General features: G+C 37.9%; 1 protein-coding gene across 1 annotated transcript in view; it reads right to left on the reverse strand.

Annotated features, from left to right (window-relative positions):
- Positions 1-347: 347 nt before the first annotated feature.
- FBN2 (fibrillin 2) overlaps positions 348-20,240 on the reverse strand; it is a 206,194-nt gene continuing 186,301 nt past the window's right edge. Inside the window, exons 56-65 of the mRNA XM_010981038.3 lie at positions 18,321-18,446; positions 16,723-16,929; positions 15,648-15,773; positions 13,907-14,029; positions 11,598-11,714; positions 10,871-10,999; positions 9,094-9,213; positions 4,411-4,642; positions 2,892-3,063; positions 348-1,060 (exon numbers count right to left, since the gene is read on the reverse strand). Coding sequence (XP_010979340.2) covers positions 686-1,060; positions 2,892-3,063; positions 4,411-4,642; positions 9,094-9,213; positions 10,871-10,999; positions 11,598-11,714; positions 13,907-14,029; positions 15,648-15,773; positions 16,723-16,929; positions 18,321-18,446 — 1,727 coding nt within the window. The 3' untranslated portion in view covers positions 348-685. The remainder of the gene's footprint in view (positions 1,061-2,891; positions 3,064-4,410; positions 4,643-9,093; positions 9,214-10,870; positions 11,000-11,597; positions 11,715-13,906; positions 14,030-15,647; positions 15,774-16,722; positions 16,930-18,320; positions 18,447-20,240) is intronic.

The following is a 20,240-nucleotide window of genomic DNA, read 5'->3' on the forward strand; positions in this document are numbered from 1 at the left end:
CAATGAGCTGTTCTGGCTTTCATCTCCTTTAGAAAGGATCGAATGGCATTTCTGTCTTTTAAATTATTGATTATACTGCCCATTCAGCTCTGTAAGTCTTTCTTTAAAATAATCAGATGTGTACCAGTTGGACAACTGGCAGAAAACCAAAGGAAACATCTCTTGAATCTACTGAATTTTTTAAAAAGCACCTCTAAAAGAAATAGCTCAAATTTATAAATCTAAAGAAAAACAAGTGAGTTTCCCTTTTTGTTTACATAGCTTGTTCATTTCTCCATATATTACTGCATTAAAAATAAATAAACATCTATATTTTTTTAATTAGCAACTATAGCAAAATACCCAAAGTGTTACAGACTGCTAACAGGAAAAAAAAGCTCACATTATTTTTGTGCATTTAGTGCCATATGCCGATCTCTTGAACATTTAGTTTTTTTTTTAATATATTTTAAAGTGAAGTTATATAAAAAATACAGTAATGACGGTTGCCTCTGTACTCAAATCTTTGGCCACACCAGAGTCTAAATTATCCCTCCCTGTGAGAGTCAACATTCTGAAGTCTGAGACAGGGAGGAAAAAAAACAAAAGTCTTTTTTTTCCTCTTTAAAATTAGTCATTGATTTCTCAAAGGCTTCTGAAGGCTGGCTGTGCAGGGATTTGAGACTGGAACCAAGTCTGCAAGGGGTTAATAGAGTTGAATCTGCAGCCTCATTCTGAGAGCCTCTCCGAGCTCCCCTAGGAGGTAGTCATCCTCATTGCTGTCTTCCAGTTTCTTAAGCTCCTTCTTCTTGTAGAGAGGGATGCTAGTGATTTCCAGTGTGTATGTGCCGGGCACGAGCTTCCTCTTGGCCGTGTGCAAGTAGCTGAGCCCGTTCCTTTGGTGGATACGGAAGATGCCATCCTCATTCCCCTGGGAGATGACATAGCGGATGTGGTTGTTGAGCGGCTCGATGGCAGGCATGAGTTCTAGGATGTGCTCCTTAGAGCCAAGGCCAGAGAGGTTGAACTTCATTTTCATGGGGCTGTCCATGTCCACACTCTCCAGGCTGGTCTGTCCAACCTGGAGAAAGAGCAGGAAATGATGTGGGAAGAGCTACCATAGCACAGGGAGAGGACTTGATAGGAACCTGCTGTTGAAGTGCGGCTACAGTGACAATGTGTCTGCCCCACCGCACGCCGCTTGTAACTTCCTGTTGGCTGGGAGAAGAGGTCAGTTCCACAGAGCATGCTCTTTAAATCTTTACAACTTCTCACTCAGCCTTATCCAGGTAAAGTTACAGGGCTGAGCCTACAGGGAGCATTCACACTTCAAGTTTTTGTTGAGTTTATGGAATAGCATGCTTACTAATAATAAAAAAAGACAATTTAGGAAATGTAATTTTTTTTTTTTTGCTGGAGTTATAATGAGAAGTGCAGCTGTTATCCAACAGCATGGACTCTTCCCAGAGGAATCTTCACTCTGAAGGCTCAGGTTGATGTGTAAGGCCAAGGAACCACGAGCCACTGTGTTTGCTGGGAGCCATTAGTGCAGAGGGAGGGACATGCAGAGTTGTCAGGGCTCAGGTTTGAACCAGCTTTGGCAAAAAGCCAACAGGGCAGGGCCCACATAAACCAAGTCTCACTCAGTAAGAAGTATGGGAGGTTTGAGAATGCTACTTTAGTAGGACAGGCAAAAATCCAATGCTTTGAGTGAGCGCCTGTTAAAAACTTGCTTACGGTGGTGCTAAAGCTGCCCCGTCAGTGTTCAGATAGAATCATGTCTCAGAACCACAATGGGAGGGTTTCATAAGCAGAATTTCTGGATTTGTAGTTTGGGGTACTTGATGAATAATCTAAGTTGCTATATTTAAACATCAGTGAAGAACCTTAGTCTACTTAAGGTAAATATAATACTGGCCTATTTAATACTATAAAATAGAATCAGAGACTTCTTGGCTAGAGAAGTCTAGTCTTACAAATAAGTTTCTAAGGCCCAGAAAACTGAAGCAAGTTGCCCAATTCACACGGCCAGTTAGTTGTGGTTTTTTGATGGGGCATCAGCAGTGATATTAACTCACAAGGGTGGTGCTCTCCCTGATCTCTGGGGGAAATCATTAACATCTCTAGATACCGGATATTATTCAGTGACATTTACTGAATATGTGTGATGCTTATGCCAGGCACTGTTATGAACACTTCACAGTAATCACTCAGTTAATCCTCCTGTCAGCCTTCAGAGGTAAATATTTTTATTCCCATTTTACAGGTGAAGAAATTGAGGTAGAGGTTAAGTAAACATGCCCCATATAACATGGGTAGTAAGTGGAGAGGGGCAAGGAACACTTTCAAAACCACGAAGTGTGTGGCCCACCCCTTTAACCACTCTGCTAAATACCATTAACAGCAAAGAAACATCAGTGGTAGGCAATTCAGATCCTCAGCTTCTTACAAAATATAAGTTAATTGGGAATAAAGTTTATGGAAGGAACACCTATCTTATAAATGTCACGGAATATGAGATGTAATTGGCTTACCTACTGAAAATTAAAATAAGCCTAGTGAACTATATATATATGTATAAAACAGAACTGACCAGATTCAAAATAATTTTGTTTTTTTGAATCATTTCAAAATAGTTATTTCCTAGAAAGGACATCTTACTGCCTTCTGGCACAAATCAAAAATGGAAACATATGATCTGCAACTGTGAATCTTAAGTCTTTTCCCCCAGACCTTGTGTTTTGAGCTAAAAATGCCACTAATTTTAATGTACTTGTCTCTGCCATATCGTGTCCATTAATTTAACTAATAAATTTCACGATAGGCTGGAACCTACATAAAAGCTTACTGCTTAGTACACATGACTCCATGTGGACAAAATCTTGCGACAAAACAAAGTGAGATTTACTCACCTCAGTGGGTTTGGGTTCGTGAACGCTTCTCTTCTGTCTGCTGTCCTTCTTAGGGTAGCCGTTGATTTTGCACTCGTAGCATGTTTCTGGGGACAGAGCGTTTTCCTCATCCACCTCTGCATCCAGCGATAGATATTGCCCTTTGTTAAATCCCATTCCTGAGACACAGTGGCTATTGGCAATGAGACCAAGGTGTTGTTAGACTTCATCATTAACATTAACTAAAGCTCTCCAGAAGAAGAGAAAGACTTTTCCGAAATAAGAAACCCACAAAGCAAATCCTAAGATTATAAACGTAAAAACTTCATAAATAGTCTTTTCTTCAACACCTAATACATGAGATTCTCTCTTACTTTGTGTTTTTTTGGGGGGAGATAGCTGAGTTTGCTTATTTATTTTTAGAGGGAATACTGGGGATTGAACCCAGGGCCTTTTGTATGCTAAGCCTGCACTCTACCATTGAGCTACACCCACCCCCCTGATTTCTCTTACTTTGAACAGCAAAATTCTTCTAAGAGTGAGCCCCAAGTTTCCCCAATTTGCAATCCTAATTAAACTGAAGCACTCTGCGTAGTTAAATCAAGAAGGTAAAAGCAAAGTATGAATTTCCCAAGAGAATGCTAGAAGCACTGTTGAATCCTAAGCCTGAAGCCTATGTTTACTGTTCACAACAAAGCTCTCTGCTTTAACACCTGAGATTTTGGAACTCTTATTTTGGTTAGTGAAAGAGTCAATCAGTTGGCTCTAAATGACCCTTGTCTACACCAAGACTTTTGTCTCAAGCATTTTTATGTACCCATGGTGGACAGAACAGTCCATGCCCCTCAGTGCCTGACTCATACACTGCTCCTCCTGAGTTCCCATCTTCTGTGCTGTTGAGCACTGGCTGCCTTGTTGGAAGGATGTACGTGGCCACCACCTCAGTTGCAGCTGACAGGACTTGAGGCGGCTGCACTTGGGAGTGTGCGACTAGCTGGAGGGAACTCAGCTTTGTGGAGATGGTGTCACATCAACCAGGCACGTCTTCACCATGCAACGTAAAGCCAGATGAGCAAAGAGAGGGATAACTCTCCTCAGGGACCACTGGGCCTTTTAGCACATGCCAAAATTCACAGAAGAACTGGGTGGAGCCATTTCCACTTGTACCTCATGACCCAGGTATCTCTGACAACATGTGAGGTGCAGCATTTTTAAACATCTGCTTGTCCTTGGCCTTGAGGGATCTGATCGAATCCATTCAAGCCGTTTTCAGGGGCAAAAGAGTGATACCTGTATACAAGTTCAAGTCTTATGCTCACCACAAAGGAGGTAGTCCCACAGGTTGAACATAATCCACATGCCTACTTGGTGCCTTTTCCTCCCACACCCTAAACACTCTGTCCATTGCTCTTGCCTCAGGGCCTTTAATCCCCTTTCATTTCCCCACAGTCGCAAGCGGCCAGGCAGCCTGAACTCAGGGAGGGCAGTCTGAGCTGGATCATGCTCGCTTTCCTGTGTGCAAGGGGGTGGATGGCCTTACCCCTGTCCCACTCTGTAGTACCCAGGTGGGCAGCCGCAGAGGTAGCCCCCTTCTGTGTTGGAGCAGCCATAATTGCAGGGGTTCTTGGAGGATGAGCACTCATTCACGTCATGGCAGGCACTGGAGAACTGGTCGAAGGAGAACCCCGAGGGGCAGGCGCATTTGTAACTGCCCAGGGTGTTGTAGCAGGAAGCAGAGCCACAGGCATTCGGATTGGAGCACTCATTCTCGTCTATGAACACAAAGAAAGAGACTCAACACTGCAAAAGGGGCAGTGAGGCAAAAAAGAGCCTGCGTCTCCAAGTACCTATGATTCAGCAGGGGAAATGGCTCTAGAACCGTGTTTTAAAATGTTTACCCTGATGGTTGATTCACAAAGCATATGACACTGAAACAAAGCAAAACAAAACCTAACAAATCCGTGCCAACCCCCACCCCCCGCCCAAATTACAGCTTGAAATAACCTTGCTCCACCCTTTTATATCCTGTTTGTACTAGGTTTCTGAATATGCTGACAGCCTTTGGGGACAGCTATTTGCAGTGTGACTACTGAATAACTCTTCGATTCTATTATCAGTACGCTACCTCAAACAGAAGGCTATACCTCAGACAGATTCACAGAAGACAGAAAGGAGATTACAAGTTGCCCAGGGCTGCAGGGAGGGAGAAATGGAGAATGACTTCCAATGAGTATGGAGTTTCTTCCTGGGTTGATGAATGTTGTGGTGCTGTGGTGCTGGTGGTTGCGCACTGCTGTGAGAATATGCTAAAAACCACTGAATTTACATTTTAAAGAGTGAATCTTATGGTATGTAAGTTATATCTCAATGTTTAAAAAGTCTCTGTCTATATTTGTATCCATTCTCCCAGCAACTCTCCTAGCCTTCATTATACATGGAGAGAAAATACGTAAAAAAAGTAAATACCCTAAATGAAAATAATTGAAATAAATATTAATTGTATCTACTGGACCATCAACCTTGTGCACTTTTACCTGCTTGAGAACCCATCAGGCGCAGACTGTGCCTTCTGACATGGGTTCGCATCCAGTCATCAGCTGACATAGGTTTTACTAGTTTAACCACTGACACTGTCCCTTAAATGCCTGACAACAGGATAATTACAGATTATACTTTCAGTTGTTCCTATCATTTTTACAAATTCAAGCCTGACTGTGCTTTTTAACTTTGGAAATGACAACTTTGCTCCTAACTGTCTGGTTGATAGCTAGTCTGTGGCTTGACTCCTGTGGGCTTTATCATAATCCACATCTCACCTGGGGCACCGGTCACATCTGGTCCATGGAATTCTTTCAAATTCTCGTGACTATGCTGGAGCAGTGTGCCTGTTTACCTAATAGATGACACGTCTGTGTTTCAGCCCACATGGGGGAACCAGCCCATGTGCAATTAGGTGTGCGCCTGGGACACAGCAGCAGAGGGACGTGCTTATCTGAAGTAGCTCAGTGAGATTATGGGAGATGCAGATGGAGTCTCAGCGAAGAGGCCTCTCAGACAGGAAATTAAACTCCATTAACCACAGCATAGAGGTTATTGAAAGGGCAGACGTTATCAGGCCCATTTCTGTATCATGATTATAGTTCCAGAATTAAATCAGACTGCCAAATGTAGAATTCTTAATCACTGGATATAAAACACACTATGATTACCTAAGATGCACAAAGTCTTAGCCTTCATTTCATGGGTAGAAAGTATAGAAATGAATTCTTAATAACTAGGCTTCCTATGACAAACATAATTGCTATCTTATTTCTATATACAAAGTATTTGGAATTCTGCCTCAAAGGCTCCTCTGCTTTTATAATTAAATGTGACATTTATATGAAGTATTTCTGTCCTAATAGAGAATGTTAGATTATAATTTAACAAACTGATCCTGCTATGACTATAGTGTTAGATAGTGTGTTAGGTAGAAAAATTACCAGGAAAAATACTTAATTAAATAAATTGCATTTAAACATACCACTGACAAAAATATTTTAAAATATGTAAAATTTTTGGAAGCATCATGATAAACTTCATATTTATACACTATAAATATACATCATGGTATAATTTTATAGGCTTAGGTATTCTGACTTTCAAAATATGTTCCTGTTTGAGACATACTTTGAACTGACTCAAGCCTCATTAAACCATGTTCAAATTATTTTGAAAAGGCCACAGAAGCTAGAAGTTGTTTTTCTCCCAAGGCTTCATACATTAAAATGTAATTTTTAATCATATGCAAATGCCAATATTCCCTAATTTTCAATTTGGAATAATAATAATGCTTGCAAATGTTAGACAGTTACCTAACTCTGCATAATCCATGTATCAGAATGTTACAAACGTTCTGTGACAACTGGCTAGAAACTTAGAAGTCTTCAATTGAATTAAAAGCTTTTCTCAATATTAACACTTACAAGAACTGTCATTTTTCTTAGATTGGCAGTGTTAGGTTTATAGTTTAATATTACTTATCTGATTCCCTAAAATTTCTGTCTGTTTACAAGGAGACCGTAGTTAAATCTGTCTGAAGTATATCATGCTATATTTGCCCCTCAATTGTATGAATGACTGAGGATATGCATACATGAAATGACATAAAAATAATCTGGCCTCTCGATTTGCATTTTGTTATAACGCTTGTTATTTTGCTAGCTTGTTGCTTTTATTATTTCCTGATGGGTTGTTTAATTCTGTTACTGACATGTATTTGAGTTAAAATTCTAACTGTATTTTGTGGGTTAAAGGCAAGAAAGTCAGCAGTTTTATTAGAGACCAGCTGGGTTGCTCAACAGAAGAATTTCAAATCTTTCAAAATAAATTTCTGATTCGTCCTACTCAGGGGCCTGCTGCTTAGTGGTGCCCATGTTAGCAGAGCAAGCTCACTAATTAGTACTTGCAGTTGGGGATATCTGTTTGTGTATCTTTAGTTTTGAACTCAACTTTGAAACCACTCATCCCTCTGTCCATGGGGTCTCTCCTGATTAGAAGGCACACCAGGCTCTGGCCGGACTCCAGCCTGAGCTGCCCTGGGGTGACTGCTGTGCTCAGTGCCTACTCCAAGGAGCCCATCCAGGAGAACTGGGATATCCCACACAGCCTGCCATTTTAAGTCAAGCCAAATTTGGTGAAAACCTGGGTGGCTATTTTTGCATTAGATGCTTACAGACAGAAACACTAGGAAACTTAAAAACTTAGAAATTGAGTTAATAGTCCATACATGTTACTATTTCTACTGATGATCATTTTAAAAACAAGAATTTTATTTAAGCTGACACATGTGAAATATTAGAGCATCATTCTTTTTCTTAAGTTCCATAGAATTAACCAGTAAGTCCATGGTATTAGAGTGGTGGGCTTCACACTTCATAAAAAATGCAATATAATATAATTGTTTTACACTGTTGTAATAGCTACCTAAAAACGTACCATTCCCTAGGTTCTGAAGAGTGTGCCTACACTTTGTTTATGAATTAATAAATCAGGGCGTAAGGACTTCTGCAACTTTTTTTTTCTGTGAAGAGAAAAGAAGTAAACTAAACTTATGGGATTATTTTGATTGACTGCCAGACTCATCATTTTGATAATCCTTTCAAACTCTATCCTTAACTTCTAGATCATTAGTGGTTTCTGAATTTCCCCATGAGTGTGTATTCTTGGTGTGGCTAAGCATTTGTCCTTGACCTGGCACAAGGCCACAGCAGAGTTGTGACTTTCAGAGTTGTTTTCCCTCCTTTGAAATTTGTCTTGATTTTCTTCCCAATTCACTAAACTGTCATTAGAAATTTCTTTTGAGAAGATCACCAAGGATAAAATCAGATTAATGTATTTAGTGGATTGCTCTGGGTAGAATATTTGAAATACGTGTGGGGTAATTTAAATCACTATGGAGAAACAGGACGCACCCCACTGTTTCTCGGCAGGACCACTGTTCCCCTTTCTGCTAAGCTGTGCCAGCATCTAACATCACACTGTGTTGGACAGTATGTCTATGAAGGGCATTCACACGGAGCCAAGAAATTAGGCATATGCTAAGTCAGCTGGCTATTCAAGTAGAGAATAATGCTGTCTTTGATCAATCTTTCCTTAAAAGGAGACTTTCCATGACTCTTAACAGTGCAAGGAAGAGCTGAGTGCCTACAGAATTTATTTTACAAACACTTTTGTCTGGAGTTCTCAACAAAATTTGCTGTAAACTTGGTAAGGAAGTACTTTTTCTACCTTAAAATCTTTTACCTCCATTAAATACGTGACTGGAAATCACAGACAAACAGCCCTCATTAAGTTGATCTGAATCCCTTTAGATTTGTATGAGGGGGATGGATGGGCAATCCTTCAACCCTAAATCTAAAGATATTAAATTACTGATAAAAAGCCTCTGACCTTAATAAATGAAGAGTATGGTTCTTGACACCATCTTTTAAAATTACATCTAGCAGAAAATTAGAATTATAAAAGCTCAAGCTGAGTTACCCTTTTGGTACTTAACATTGTTATGACAGATATTTTCAAATATACATAGGTATAGAGACCATACCTTAGTCCTAAGCACTGGTTCTTAAGTTCTAGGATTTAAAGGCTACACTGAAACGCCAACCTTTATTCTTTCACGCATTTTACTCAAAGATACCTTAAGGTGGGAAAAGCAGATACCAATTAACAAGCGAGTGCTCACCAACACATTGATTCCACTGGTAATGCTGAATATACCCTTGAGGGCAACCACACCTATAGCCTCCCAGGATGTTCTGGCAGCCATGCTGGCACCTATGGTTTCCATCACATTCATCAACATCTGCAAAAATAATTCCGGCAAGATCTTTATGTACCTTTCTTCTCCTATTCTTAACTGCACTCCAAACACAGCCTGGGTAACTATTATCAGAGGAATAAACAAACAACACACATAAAGAGGCTGTGATTTTTTTTCAAGTCACATGGTTATTAGTGGTGATGCAGAGAATGGTTCTAAAGATAAGAAACCACATCATTCTTATGCTATCCACCAGATCATGCTACGTCAGTGCTCTAAATAACATCTTAATTTCAGCAAATCAACCACAGAAACCACAAATGTTGTGCATTTTGGATGGATTAACTACATATGGTATGATTTATTTGGTAAATGATATAAATATATTTGCATTACACATTCCAGTAGATTAAAAAGTGATTGACATGTAATCTTCATTTTTGGGAAGATACAAGAACTACAGAGACTTAAAAAGTATAATTGTTTTGCATGCAAAAAATTTTATTACCATTCAAGATTAATTAGATGCAAATTTAAGGTATTTAAATATGTTATTTTTAGACAGGATATAGTATTATGACACATACGGAATAATTTCCTTGTTCATATATGCATACTCTTTTGGAATGACAACTGAGGCTTTGAAATCTACCCATAAAGAGTGAAATAAAATTGGCATGTCTGATGTGTGTGTAACAAATTTATAGGGATAATTAATAAATGGTATCTTATGTGGATGATCACAAGCTGAACTCACACGTGGCAAGCAGCTGTATGTTCAGAAAACTTTCAAAGTCTCAATGACTTCAAATATAAAATATTAAAATAGAAATTTTTTAAATTAAATTTTTCTTGGCTGCAAATTAGATACATATAAAAGTTCTATATTCTTATAAAGAGTATATTAAAAACTTGGAATATATTTCTAGAATTCAAAATAATGTATTTCTAAGAATAATTAAAGGGTGACTAAAATCTATAAAGACAAATTATAATAGAATATAAAAACATAATGCGATGTATGTGACCTCAGAATCTCTGGCATGAATAGTGTAAAAAATACCAATCCTAGTACATGTGTCTTACACGCTGGCACTTGCAATGGAAATATTGAAGAACAATATATTTTATTGACCACAGGCAGATTCTTATTTTATCCCCAATTAAATGTTCCCATGGACTTCACAGGAAATACCTATTGTGAGGGAGACTTTATAGGAAATGTTCATTGTAGAAAAGAGAGTGAATCAGGGTCTCAGACCAAATAAAATCATCATGAGTTTTCCCTAGCACTTTCTGTACATTTCCCAGTTCTCTACAATAATTGATTCTTTGTCTTACACTAACCATTTACATATTCGACTATCATGGAACAGACATTCAATTTTTTTCTGGTATACTCATACACTAAACTAAGTTAGGCACATTCTTTTTCAGTTTAATTCTTTTTTAGATTAATAATCAGATAAACAGTTCAGTTAACTTAAAAGCTAATATGCACTGACAAAATTTTTGTTTCATCACATTAAGGTTTTCCTCTGTCCCCAAAATGATATATGAAAATTTACAAACCAAATGGGTTCTACTTTGTTAAATGTGTATTTTTTTCTTTTAAGATGATCTCAATTTTCAGTGAGTGGCTTGGAAGTTAAAATAGTTTGCTATATTAGAGTAAGGATGTTTGAGCAAATAAACTCACCTTCACAGTTCAGGCCAGTGGCATCAAGAGAGAACCCCCTTTGGCACTCACAGCTGAAACTTCCTGGGGTGTTTTGACAGATGCCTTTTGCTCCACAAAGTGAAGGCTGAGACCCGCATTCATTGTTGTCTAGCAAAGCACGAAGGGGTAGAGTGTCACACGTCTCAATTATTACATGACTCAAATTTCACTACGTGAAGTAAAAAGTGAAGTATGAAAGCCTAAATTTCATGATGTGAAAACAGCATTTTAGGGAAATGTATGCCATGATTCACCATTGTATTAAAGGCAAAAATGGTCAGAAAAAGTATATTTCAACTAGAGCTTATTTTGGGTTAAATGAGGACATGGTTTTTGATAGTACAGACTGAAAGCCTCTTAACATGTGTGTCTTCTAATGTAAAAAAACTCGGCATGTGCATTAGCATGTTCTAAACTACAGTGAGCCTTTAATCATATTTTATCTGAACACACATGGTTATATTTAGGATGCAGTATGAGGGCCCTGCCTGCACTACCTAGTGTGCATGTAGTTGGACTATACAGGACTTTTTTCCTTTAGATACTCTTCTTGTGAAAAAATACCTATATTGTTAGCAACATTTTTAGACCACTAATTATGAGGGATTGGTTTTAAGCACTGAGCTGTTATTCTACCATTTTTAAAGTACAGTTTTTATGTTTCTACGGAAAGTCTGCAAAATTTCCCTATTGTAGTTTGTCTTACCAATACAAGCAGTGTGATGCTGTGTGAAACCAGGTGGACATTTACAGGTGAAACCCCCCAGAGTGTTGACACAGAGGAACTGGCAGTTGTGCTGTTTGGTTTGACATTCATCGAGGTCTGAAATGAAAGAGAAGCCAATGACAATCAGAGCAGAGTTTCCTGGGTAACTTGAGTTCTTTCTCATGAAGCCACAGCAGGCATGCATGCTCTATTGGGAGGATTTTGCCTAGATCTTTGCTGAAAGTTTTATAGACATACATATGCATACGGCAAGGAGTTTCTTTTCACATACTGGAGAAAGATAAACATTATGGGCTACTGTTATAGGATGGCTAAGGTGATACACAACACAAAGTTTTCTTACAATAAGAAAATGAAAGGATGAATCATGGTGGTATCCAAGAACTAGTCTCAAAGGTAGTATCCAGAGGTCAGGATTCTTGCATTTAATGTACAGTTTAATACACGTATAACCAAGTAGGACCTACTGTGGTCAGTGACCGTCTGATATCTATAACGGTGCTTGTAACTGCTTAACTGTGTAATGGTTTAAAGGGTTTTTCTCATGCTCTTGCTGACCAGGGTTAGGCTGGAGAGGAGGGAGGCTTGGGTGGTCCACCTAACCCTCTTGAGGTGCTGCTGCCTGCAGGGATCATGCTCAGTGCCCTGCTCCTGACCCAAGTGCCCTGCTCCTGAGCCCGACACCTCAGAAACAGCAGGTGGGTGTTTCCTGCATCTAGTTGTTCATAACCCACCCCAACTGCATATGTCTGCAGTTGTTTTTGACCCCTTGTGGTTTCCTTGAATCTTATTATTAGAGCTGCAGGCTGAGGTCTGCAGCAGGAGGTCCAAGGCCTCAGCCTGCTTAGAAAGCTTAACACACTTATCCATCTGACATCAAACTGCACAAGTTTTTCTCTAGAGCTCTTTTCCATGGAGCCCTTTCCCATGCATCCTTCGTTCTGGTACAAGAATATTACGAGAGTCCCAAAGCCCGAGATGAACTTCATCCCCAGCAGAGGGAAGGGGACCACTGCATCTGCAAAAACAAGAACTTTGCAATGATTTGCTACCCTGTATGCTTTCTCTATGGAAACTAGCTCCACTTCTTGAATTTCTGAACTTTTACTATAAACCCCTCCTGCTTTCTCTCCCCAGTAGGCTCACAGTCTTAGAAGCATTAGCCCACTGTGACCTCCTTTGCTGGCAAAGAAATAAAGCTGCCTTTTCTACTTCACCCAAAACTCTGTCCTTGAGTCTCAGTTCGGTAAGCAGGGTACAGAGGCTGTGTTTTGGCAACACATGGTTGATCACTTACACCTATTAAAGACAGGGTTAAATTAAAATAAAACAGAATCTGGAAACTGATGAAGCTCTTAACACAAACATTGAGTCAGGTTCTCAGGATCCAAATGAAAACACTATCATAAATACCAGAAGTAACAAAAACATGGCATCTATAATTCTAGTCATAAATGAAATCAACATTTGAATAATACAGATAAAAATTTCAATATGTGACTTTGGTTGGATTGGAACTTATTATAGGAAAATATATTTAAATAAATTCACAAAGCAATGTAAGATGTAGACAAGACTAATTCATTATTTTAAAGCTTAAAAGACACACACTTCAGTGCCATCATATACAAACAAGGTGCGAAATTAAATTGACTCATAATGGTTCACTAAGTAGATCCAAGAGAATAGTACTGCTTGCTATTATTTTATTCTACTTTTTTTTTTTTTGGTATTTCTTGGAAACAAAACTTCATCTTCTAGAGAATAATTCATATTTCAAAAATTTAATTTGGCAGGAATCTCCTCAGTCCATATTTTTCATACTGATGAGGTTTACTATAAAATTGAATGTATGAGTATAGTATTGGAGTATTTTAATTATCTAACTTAGTTTGATAATTACTTTTAATACCTCCTAGGCAAAAAATTTTAAGTTACCAATTCATTTTCAATCTTCTGCAGTAAATGTGTAATAGTTTACAGAAATGATATCTTGGATGAGCAAGAAATCTTATTTTAGTTGTTTCGATCTCTTTCCTAATCATAATTTATTTTGTTTATTTTAAAATTTCTGTGATTTGCTATAGGCAGCAAAACCACTGTAACCAGGGTTTTCATTCTCTCCGCTTCCTCCAACACAATGTGTCCTTTGGAAGAATTTTCCTTGAATAATAAAGTGACCACTAGGAAGATGTGCTTTAATGAAGGTGAAGCACATGGTATCATTCTCTGATGAGCTGATTTTGAATCTGAAAGAAGAGAAGCTCACAATGCCAGACTTTGCTCACCTCTGCACGTCTTTCCGTCCTCCTGCAGGACATACCCTCGTGGACACGAGCACTGGTAACTCCCCTCCATGTTCTTGCAGATGAAGTTGCAGGGTTTTGGGGACTGTGAACATTCATCAAGATCTAAGTAAAAGTGATATGAAGATTAAATTATTGGTTAAAAGGAACAATGAGCCTCTTTCCCTCCCCCACTATTCTTACTTCGTCTTTTTCTTTTCCTCTTCAACTTAAAATGGAAAACACCCAGAGAAATTATGCACAGAACAATTTTTTTTTTAAGTAACATACTGGTTTACTTTGTAAAGCAAATACATGAACACCTGTCTAGGTTCAAAAAAATCCACTACATTCTTTAGATTAATGTACTTAGGTTTACACCTTGAGAAACTTAAAGCTAAGAGTTTCTTTCTTTTGACAAGTGGATGTGGCAGAAGTTCTCAAACCCTCTTAGCTGCGGCATCACACAGTGCTAGAAATCTTCCACTTCCCCCTCTAGATGCAGTCCTCACACTGGTCTACCCTGCTCTTGGGCCCAGGAGGCTGAACTGCATGGACATTATTAGCAGGCTCTCTTGCCCTCTGTCTTCAATTTGGTCCTTAATTTCTCATTTGACTCCTCTCAAGACAGGCTCAGGCTGACTGAATCATGGGATCAGAGGTCACAGCTCCTCTCCAGGCAGCCTTCTGGGCACAGCTTTCTCCTCCTTCTGGGTTCCAATAACTTCTCTCTTTCCTTTGGTCCTAGGGTGGTACAGCCCCAGCACACTATTCCTTGTAGTTTGTGCACACTCTGCCCACGCCTTTATACACCATCCCTTTATTAAAGACAAGTCTCCTTAAACTGTCCTTATTGGAATATGCCACGTTTTCCTGCTAGGGCTCTGACTGATAGCAAGCAATCTCCATTTCCCCTGTAAGACACACTGATGCCACAAAATGCTAAAAGCTCACAATGGATAGCTTATTCTCTCTCACACTCAGGCCCAACCAAGTGAGCTGAATGCTTACTAGGATTTAGTTTCGTTTTCTTAACCCTTCTATGCGAGGTGTGCTTGCTATTAAAATAGGAGCCTTAATGGAATATGATATAAGTTGATGAAATATGAAGGAGAAATTTTTTTTTCTTTAATGAAAACTAAGTTGAATGCTTTGGAAAGACTCAATAAAGGCAAGCACCCCCCCTACCCTCACTGTCATAGAATGGTATGGATGAAACAATAAAAAAAATTAGAAAAAGATTATGAAAATATAGAAAGTTTCTATAGAAACTTCAAAGAGACTGCTTTGCAACTGGAAATTGTAGATGATGATTAATTCATATAATTTATACAAACATCTGCAATGAGAAATAAGCAAAAAGCATTCTCTCTCCATATGCAAACACACATCACATTTTCACAATCAAAAGTCCTTTTCTTTCATTAAAGGAATGAAAAACAAATGTGCCCTTATACATTTTAAATTAAAATATAAAATGTTGGAAGTATATTTTTAAAAATAATTTTTATGATTCCCTAATTGCACAAACTCCTTTATGAATTGAACAGTTCTGCGTCTCCCATTACTAGACAAGGTCTTAGACAACTCCTGTGACCGTAACAACCACATTACTGAAACGAATGGCAAATTTAACAAAATGTACATTCCAAAACTCCATAATAAAGGTACTCTGCTGACAGTAACTGACTGGTAGGAAACAGCTGACAACCCTCAGATGCAGAGACGCCTCACATCTCCTTACCTACACATGAGGTTCCGCTGATGTCCGTGGTGTAGCCAACCTTGCAGAAGCACCGGAAGGAGCCCATGGTATTAATGCACTGACCATTGGTGCAGAGATTTGGCATAACCTTACATTCATCAATATCTGTGCCCCCAAAAACCCCAAGGCGAAAACAACAGAAGTTAATATATCCTCTGCAAGGATGAAACTAGTTTAGAAACTAAGAGAAATTAAGGAATTGACGTGAGATAACTAACAACTATCATTCACAATCGTGCTGGTATACCTTCTCATCATTTAGGCGAGTGCAACATGGAAAGGAGAGACAAAAAAATTAATCTGAAGGGATACGAAGAGATAAACAAAAGGAAAGCTATGTTGAAAGCCCTGTTGAAGTCTACTCATTCTGCCATCTAAGTATGAGTTATTTTGGGGGAATCTAGAAAGCTACCCTTCTGAAGTTCAACTAATTTGTAATTTGAGATAATATCCCATGGATTGACCACAAATACGCACTTGCATTAGACTCTGAAGAAAGGGTTTCATTAGCAAAGTAATCAGGCACAGGGTCAAGAATCTGTATAGTAATAGAGGAAAATGGTATTTTTAGGACATTAGTATATTAGTTGGTTGTACAAAATAATGGAAACCACTAATCAATTATGAAACTTGCTGGCCTGTAAATATGTTGCAAACAGAATGAGTTCCTGTGCATGCTCAAACAAATAAGCAGCCTTTATTTAAGTAAAGCAAGTCTAGTTGGGGGTTACAGCATGGCCTCTGGAGGCAATAGATATGTCCCATTCCTGGGTCCATCCCTTAGAAAGGGTGGATCTTGGGAAAATGACATATTTTTACCTAAGCTTTGTACTTCAGTTTCCTATCTGTTAAAACAGGAATAATAATAAATTCCACCTCTTAGATTTGACATGAAGATTGCACCTTTTAAAGAATCTAAAGCATCAGCAAAAAGAATGTACAAACACATATACACACAAATATTTCAGTTATTGTTATAACTGTGTTTCCTTCAAATTAATCTGAATTAACTTCATGGTATTGATAACTTTCATGAATTTCTTCCACTACTTACCTCTTCCATCAGTGGTGTACCCTGGGCCATGAGGACATATCTTTTTGTACTGGGCAGTTCCAGGAAGTGGGCAGAGCTCACACTGGTGACCCCAGCCTCGCCCCCCGTCGCAGCAGCATTCTGACTTTGTGACAAGATTGCGGCTGCTGGATGCCATTTGACACATTGTCTGCAATACCTCTGCAAAGCAGAGTCCCTGTCGATTGTCTGAAATGACAAAGTAGTTAATAAGCATCAATGGCATGGAACTGATAATTTTTTATCTTGATCTTCAAATTAAATATGATAATCAATGCTTTCCTTCTTAGCAATACTTTTTTTTTAAAGTAAGTATTCTTTCATATGAACAGTCACACTGCTTAAGACAACTATTATAAAGTTTTATTGGAGATTAAGTTCATAGAGTGTTCTTTCACTATAAACAATTTATTAAATTTGACAAAGCAGATACTACACTGAAGAAACAGATTTGTTTTTTCTTTTTTTCCATCAGCATTTAGGTAACAGTAAACTTCCATTCCTGTAGAATCCAAACAAAAGGAAAATCAAAGTAAAATATTTTCCTTTAAAGAAGCAAATGTGTATCACTATTTGTTTTTAAAAAGCAAATTCTAGACTATGTTATAATCTTGGTAGATATTCAACCTAATCTCTTGTATTTTTTACATCTAAAAGACTGTTCAAATATTGGACTAAGTCATTTTTTATAGTATAAATAAAGGGATTTCATTGATGGAAATAGGCAAAGAGATCTTTAATATGGTTTTATGAACCATCTTAATGAAACTGTTAATGAAAAGAAAAGTGCACTTTCTGTGTTGGTTATCTTTTCTGTTTCCAAAAGACTGATGGTTTAGTAAAGGCCTAGATTAAAGACAATAATAAACAAAATATATTTTCTTGACTAAGTATGTCCTAGTATTTGAAGCAAATGACATCATTCTGAGAAAAACCTGATACAGTTGAAACATGCTGCTTTTTACACCAAATCAAGTGATGAGTGCTATTTCTCTGTTTGCTTAAATTTTTAAAATTGAAGTATAGTCTTAAATTTTACTACTCCATACTTTTACACCTGCTCATAATTAATGAAAAATGGTTTATGATGTATGCATTTTAGCATTAAAATAAAATATAATGTCTGAGACATATATTTTCCACAAGAAAATATTTTGTAAAATGTTTTTCTGTACCATAAAATAAAAATTGGCTTTCACTTCATTTTCGAAATGTGGCATTTACTTTAGTATCATTAACACAGCAGAGCTTACCTCACATAGCAAATATTTTCTTTCGGAATTAAATCATTCCCTGATGGAAGTATTACTTCCATCAAATTTTCCATAGAATTTAATTAATCTTAATTTTGGAAAGACTATTGAAGATGGTTATTTACATTATGCATCGGTGTACCTACAGCACACACACGTACACATCTGTCATTTTAATAGATGGCCCCTTTTGGAAGAGGTATGTGGATCACTTAGACTGAGGGGTCTGTTTAGCAGGCAAGGATACGTATGTGGAGCTCTTCTGTGATGACACGTAAAGCAGATGTTTTTATTTACCAAGTGAAATATACTCATTTATCAACTTACCAAGGCATTCAGTGCCTGAGGAGCTTGACTGAAATCCTTCGTTACACTCGCACCTGTAGCTTCCTATAGTGTTAATGCACCGCCCATTTTCACAGATTCCTGGTTTGGTCCTGCACTCATTTTCATCTTTAGAAAAACAAATAATGTGAATAATAAGCAGATTGTAAAATTTAATTTACTAATTGTCTTCTAATGGATTATATCTTATGTAAAACTTTTCGAACCAAACACTAATATGATGGAATGCTGATTTATTTTTAACTTTACCTCATCCTTTCATGTGGCTTCTTTGTTAACCAAGTGTTTTTTTTTTCCCCTTCCTTTTTCTTCCGCTTCCTTCTTTTGGGGAAGAGGTAATGTTTGATGGAGATCTGAAAAATTGGTCTCCAGAAGGGATTAACTTGCCCCCCAAAAGGAGAAGAAGAACTTTGAGGAAGAGGTTGCCTGTTTATGTGACATGAGAGAGAGGCGGGGCGGGGGGGGGGGCTAGGTAGGGTGGTGAGGAGGGTAGAAGGGAGGTAGGCATTAGGGAGGGGTAGGGAGAAGGGTAAAGGCCACTCAGGCCAGGAATAAAGGAAGACCTTCTAGATTGGGTTGAGTAAAATCCCAAGAGCAGTGTGGTTTGTGAGGGTCGCTAATGGGTGAACGAATTTAAGTAATACTGCTCTTTTGGTTGGTGACAAAAAATCTATTAGAGCAAAACTGACTTATTAAAATTTCTGTGTCCTTACTTATTGTGTTTATTTCACATTTTGTAAATTTTGTTTGAGGTATTTTTCAAATCTAAGTTGTTAGAAGCATAAGAAAGCTCATGACAATTAAATCTCTTTGATTAACTGCTCCTTTCATCTTGATACTTTTTTACTTTTAATTTTCAGTTTGTTGATATTTATTTTGTATGTGCTTTCTTTCTTTTTTTTTTTTTCCTAATCAGCATTTGCTTGAATATCTTGTCCCATCCCTTTATTTTCAGTCTATCTCACATTTTGATTTGGTACATTTTTTGTAAAAAGCACCAAGTTGCATTTAAAAGGAATTCTGCAAGTCCATTTATCTTTTAACAAGAAATTTAAATTACTTTTTACCTATGGTGATTACTGGTATGTTTGGATTCTTGCCTGCTATTTTATACTGTTTTATATTTACCATGCTATATTGCTCCCTTCTCTCAGTCTTTCTTAGATTAGAATAGTTCTCTATGCCCTTCTCTGGTTCCTAGCTCATGCTTGGAAGTTGTAATCTTCTCTTCTTCCAGTGACAATGAAACAACTTCACACACTCTTAATGAATACCTTTCTATCAGTATCAAGAAGTATCTGTTTCAAAAGCTTCTGGCCCTAACATGCACTTTGGTATGAGTTTATTGCTTCCTCCTCTTTCCCTGTGCCACCTGCCACGTTCATGTGGTTGAGAAATTTTAGTTTGTTATGGACTATCAACATCTATTTGAAACAAATAATAAGGTTTAGTGGTTTCTTGGTTCACCACTGCTTCACATACACTACTTCCTCTTCAATTAATTTTTTAAAAAATGTATTGGAGCATATAGTGTGGTAACCATTTCAGAGAAGGTATGTAGGTGATAAATATTCTAGAACACATTTCTGACAATGTCGTATTTCAGTTTATTTTCTCAGCAGATTGAATATAGAATTTTAGTTCTATATTCGATAGAACAGCAGAAGATCACCAGTGCTGAACTGCAGATAGCCTACAGTTTCAATTCACGTTTGTTGTGTGAACATCCTCTCACCAGATCTGTTTTGTTCTCTGCCCATGAGGCATGTACAACTCAAGGTTTCTGGTAATTTAGGAGGCTACTGTAGCTCTGAGTAAAGTTCTTTAAGTCTCAGCTCATCATATGTTTTCTCTTCCACTTCTTCATCTCTTGACCCTGCAGTGTAGAACTTAGCTTTACAA

The sequence above is a fragment of the Camelus dromedarius genome, chromosome 3 (assembly GCF_036321535.1).
Source record: "Camelus dromedarius isolate mCamDro1 chromosome 3, mCamDro1.pat, whole genome shotgun sequence".
Classification (NCBI taxonomy): Eukaryota; Metazoa; Chordata; class Mammalia; order Artiodactyla; family Camelidae; genus Camelus; species Camelus dromedarius.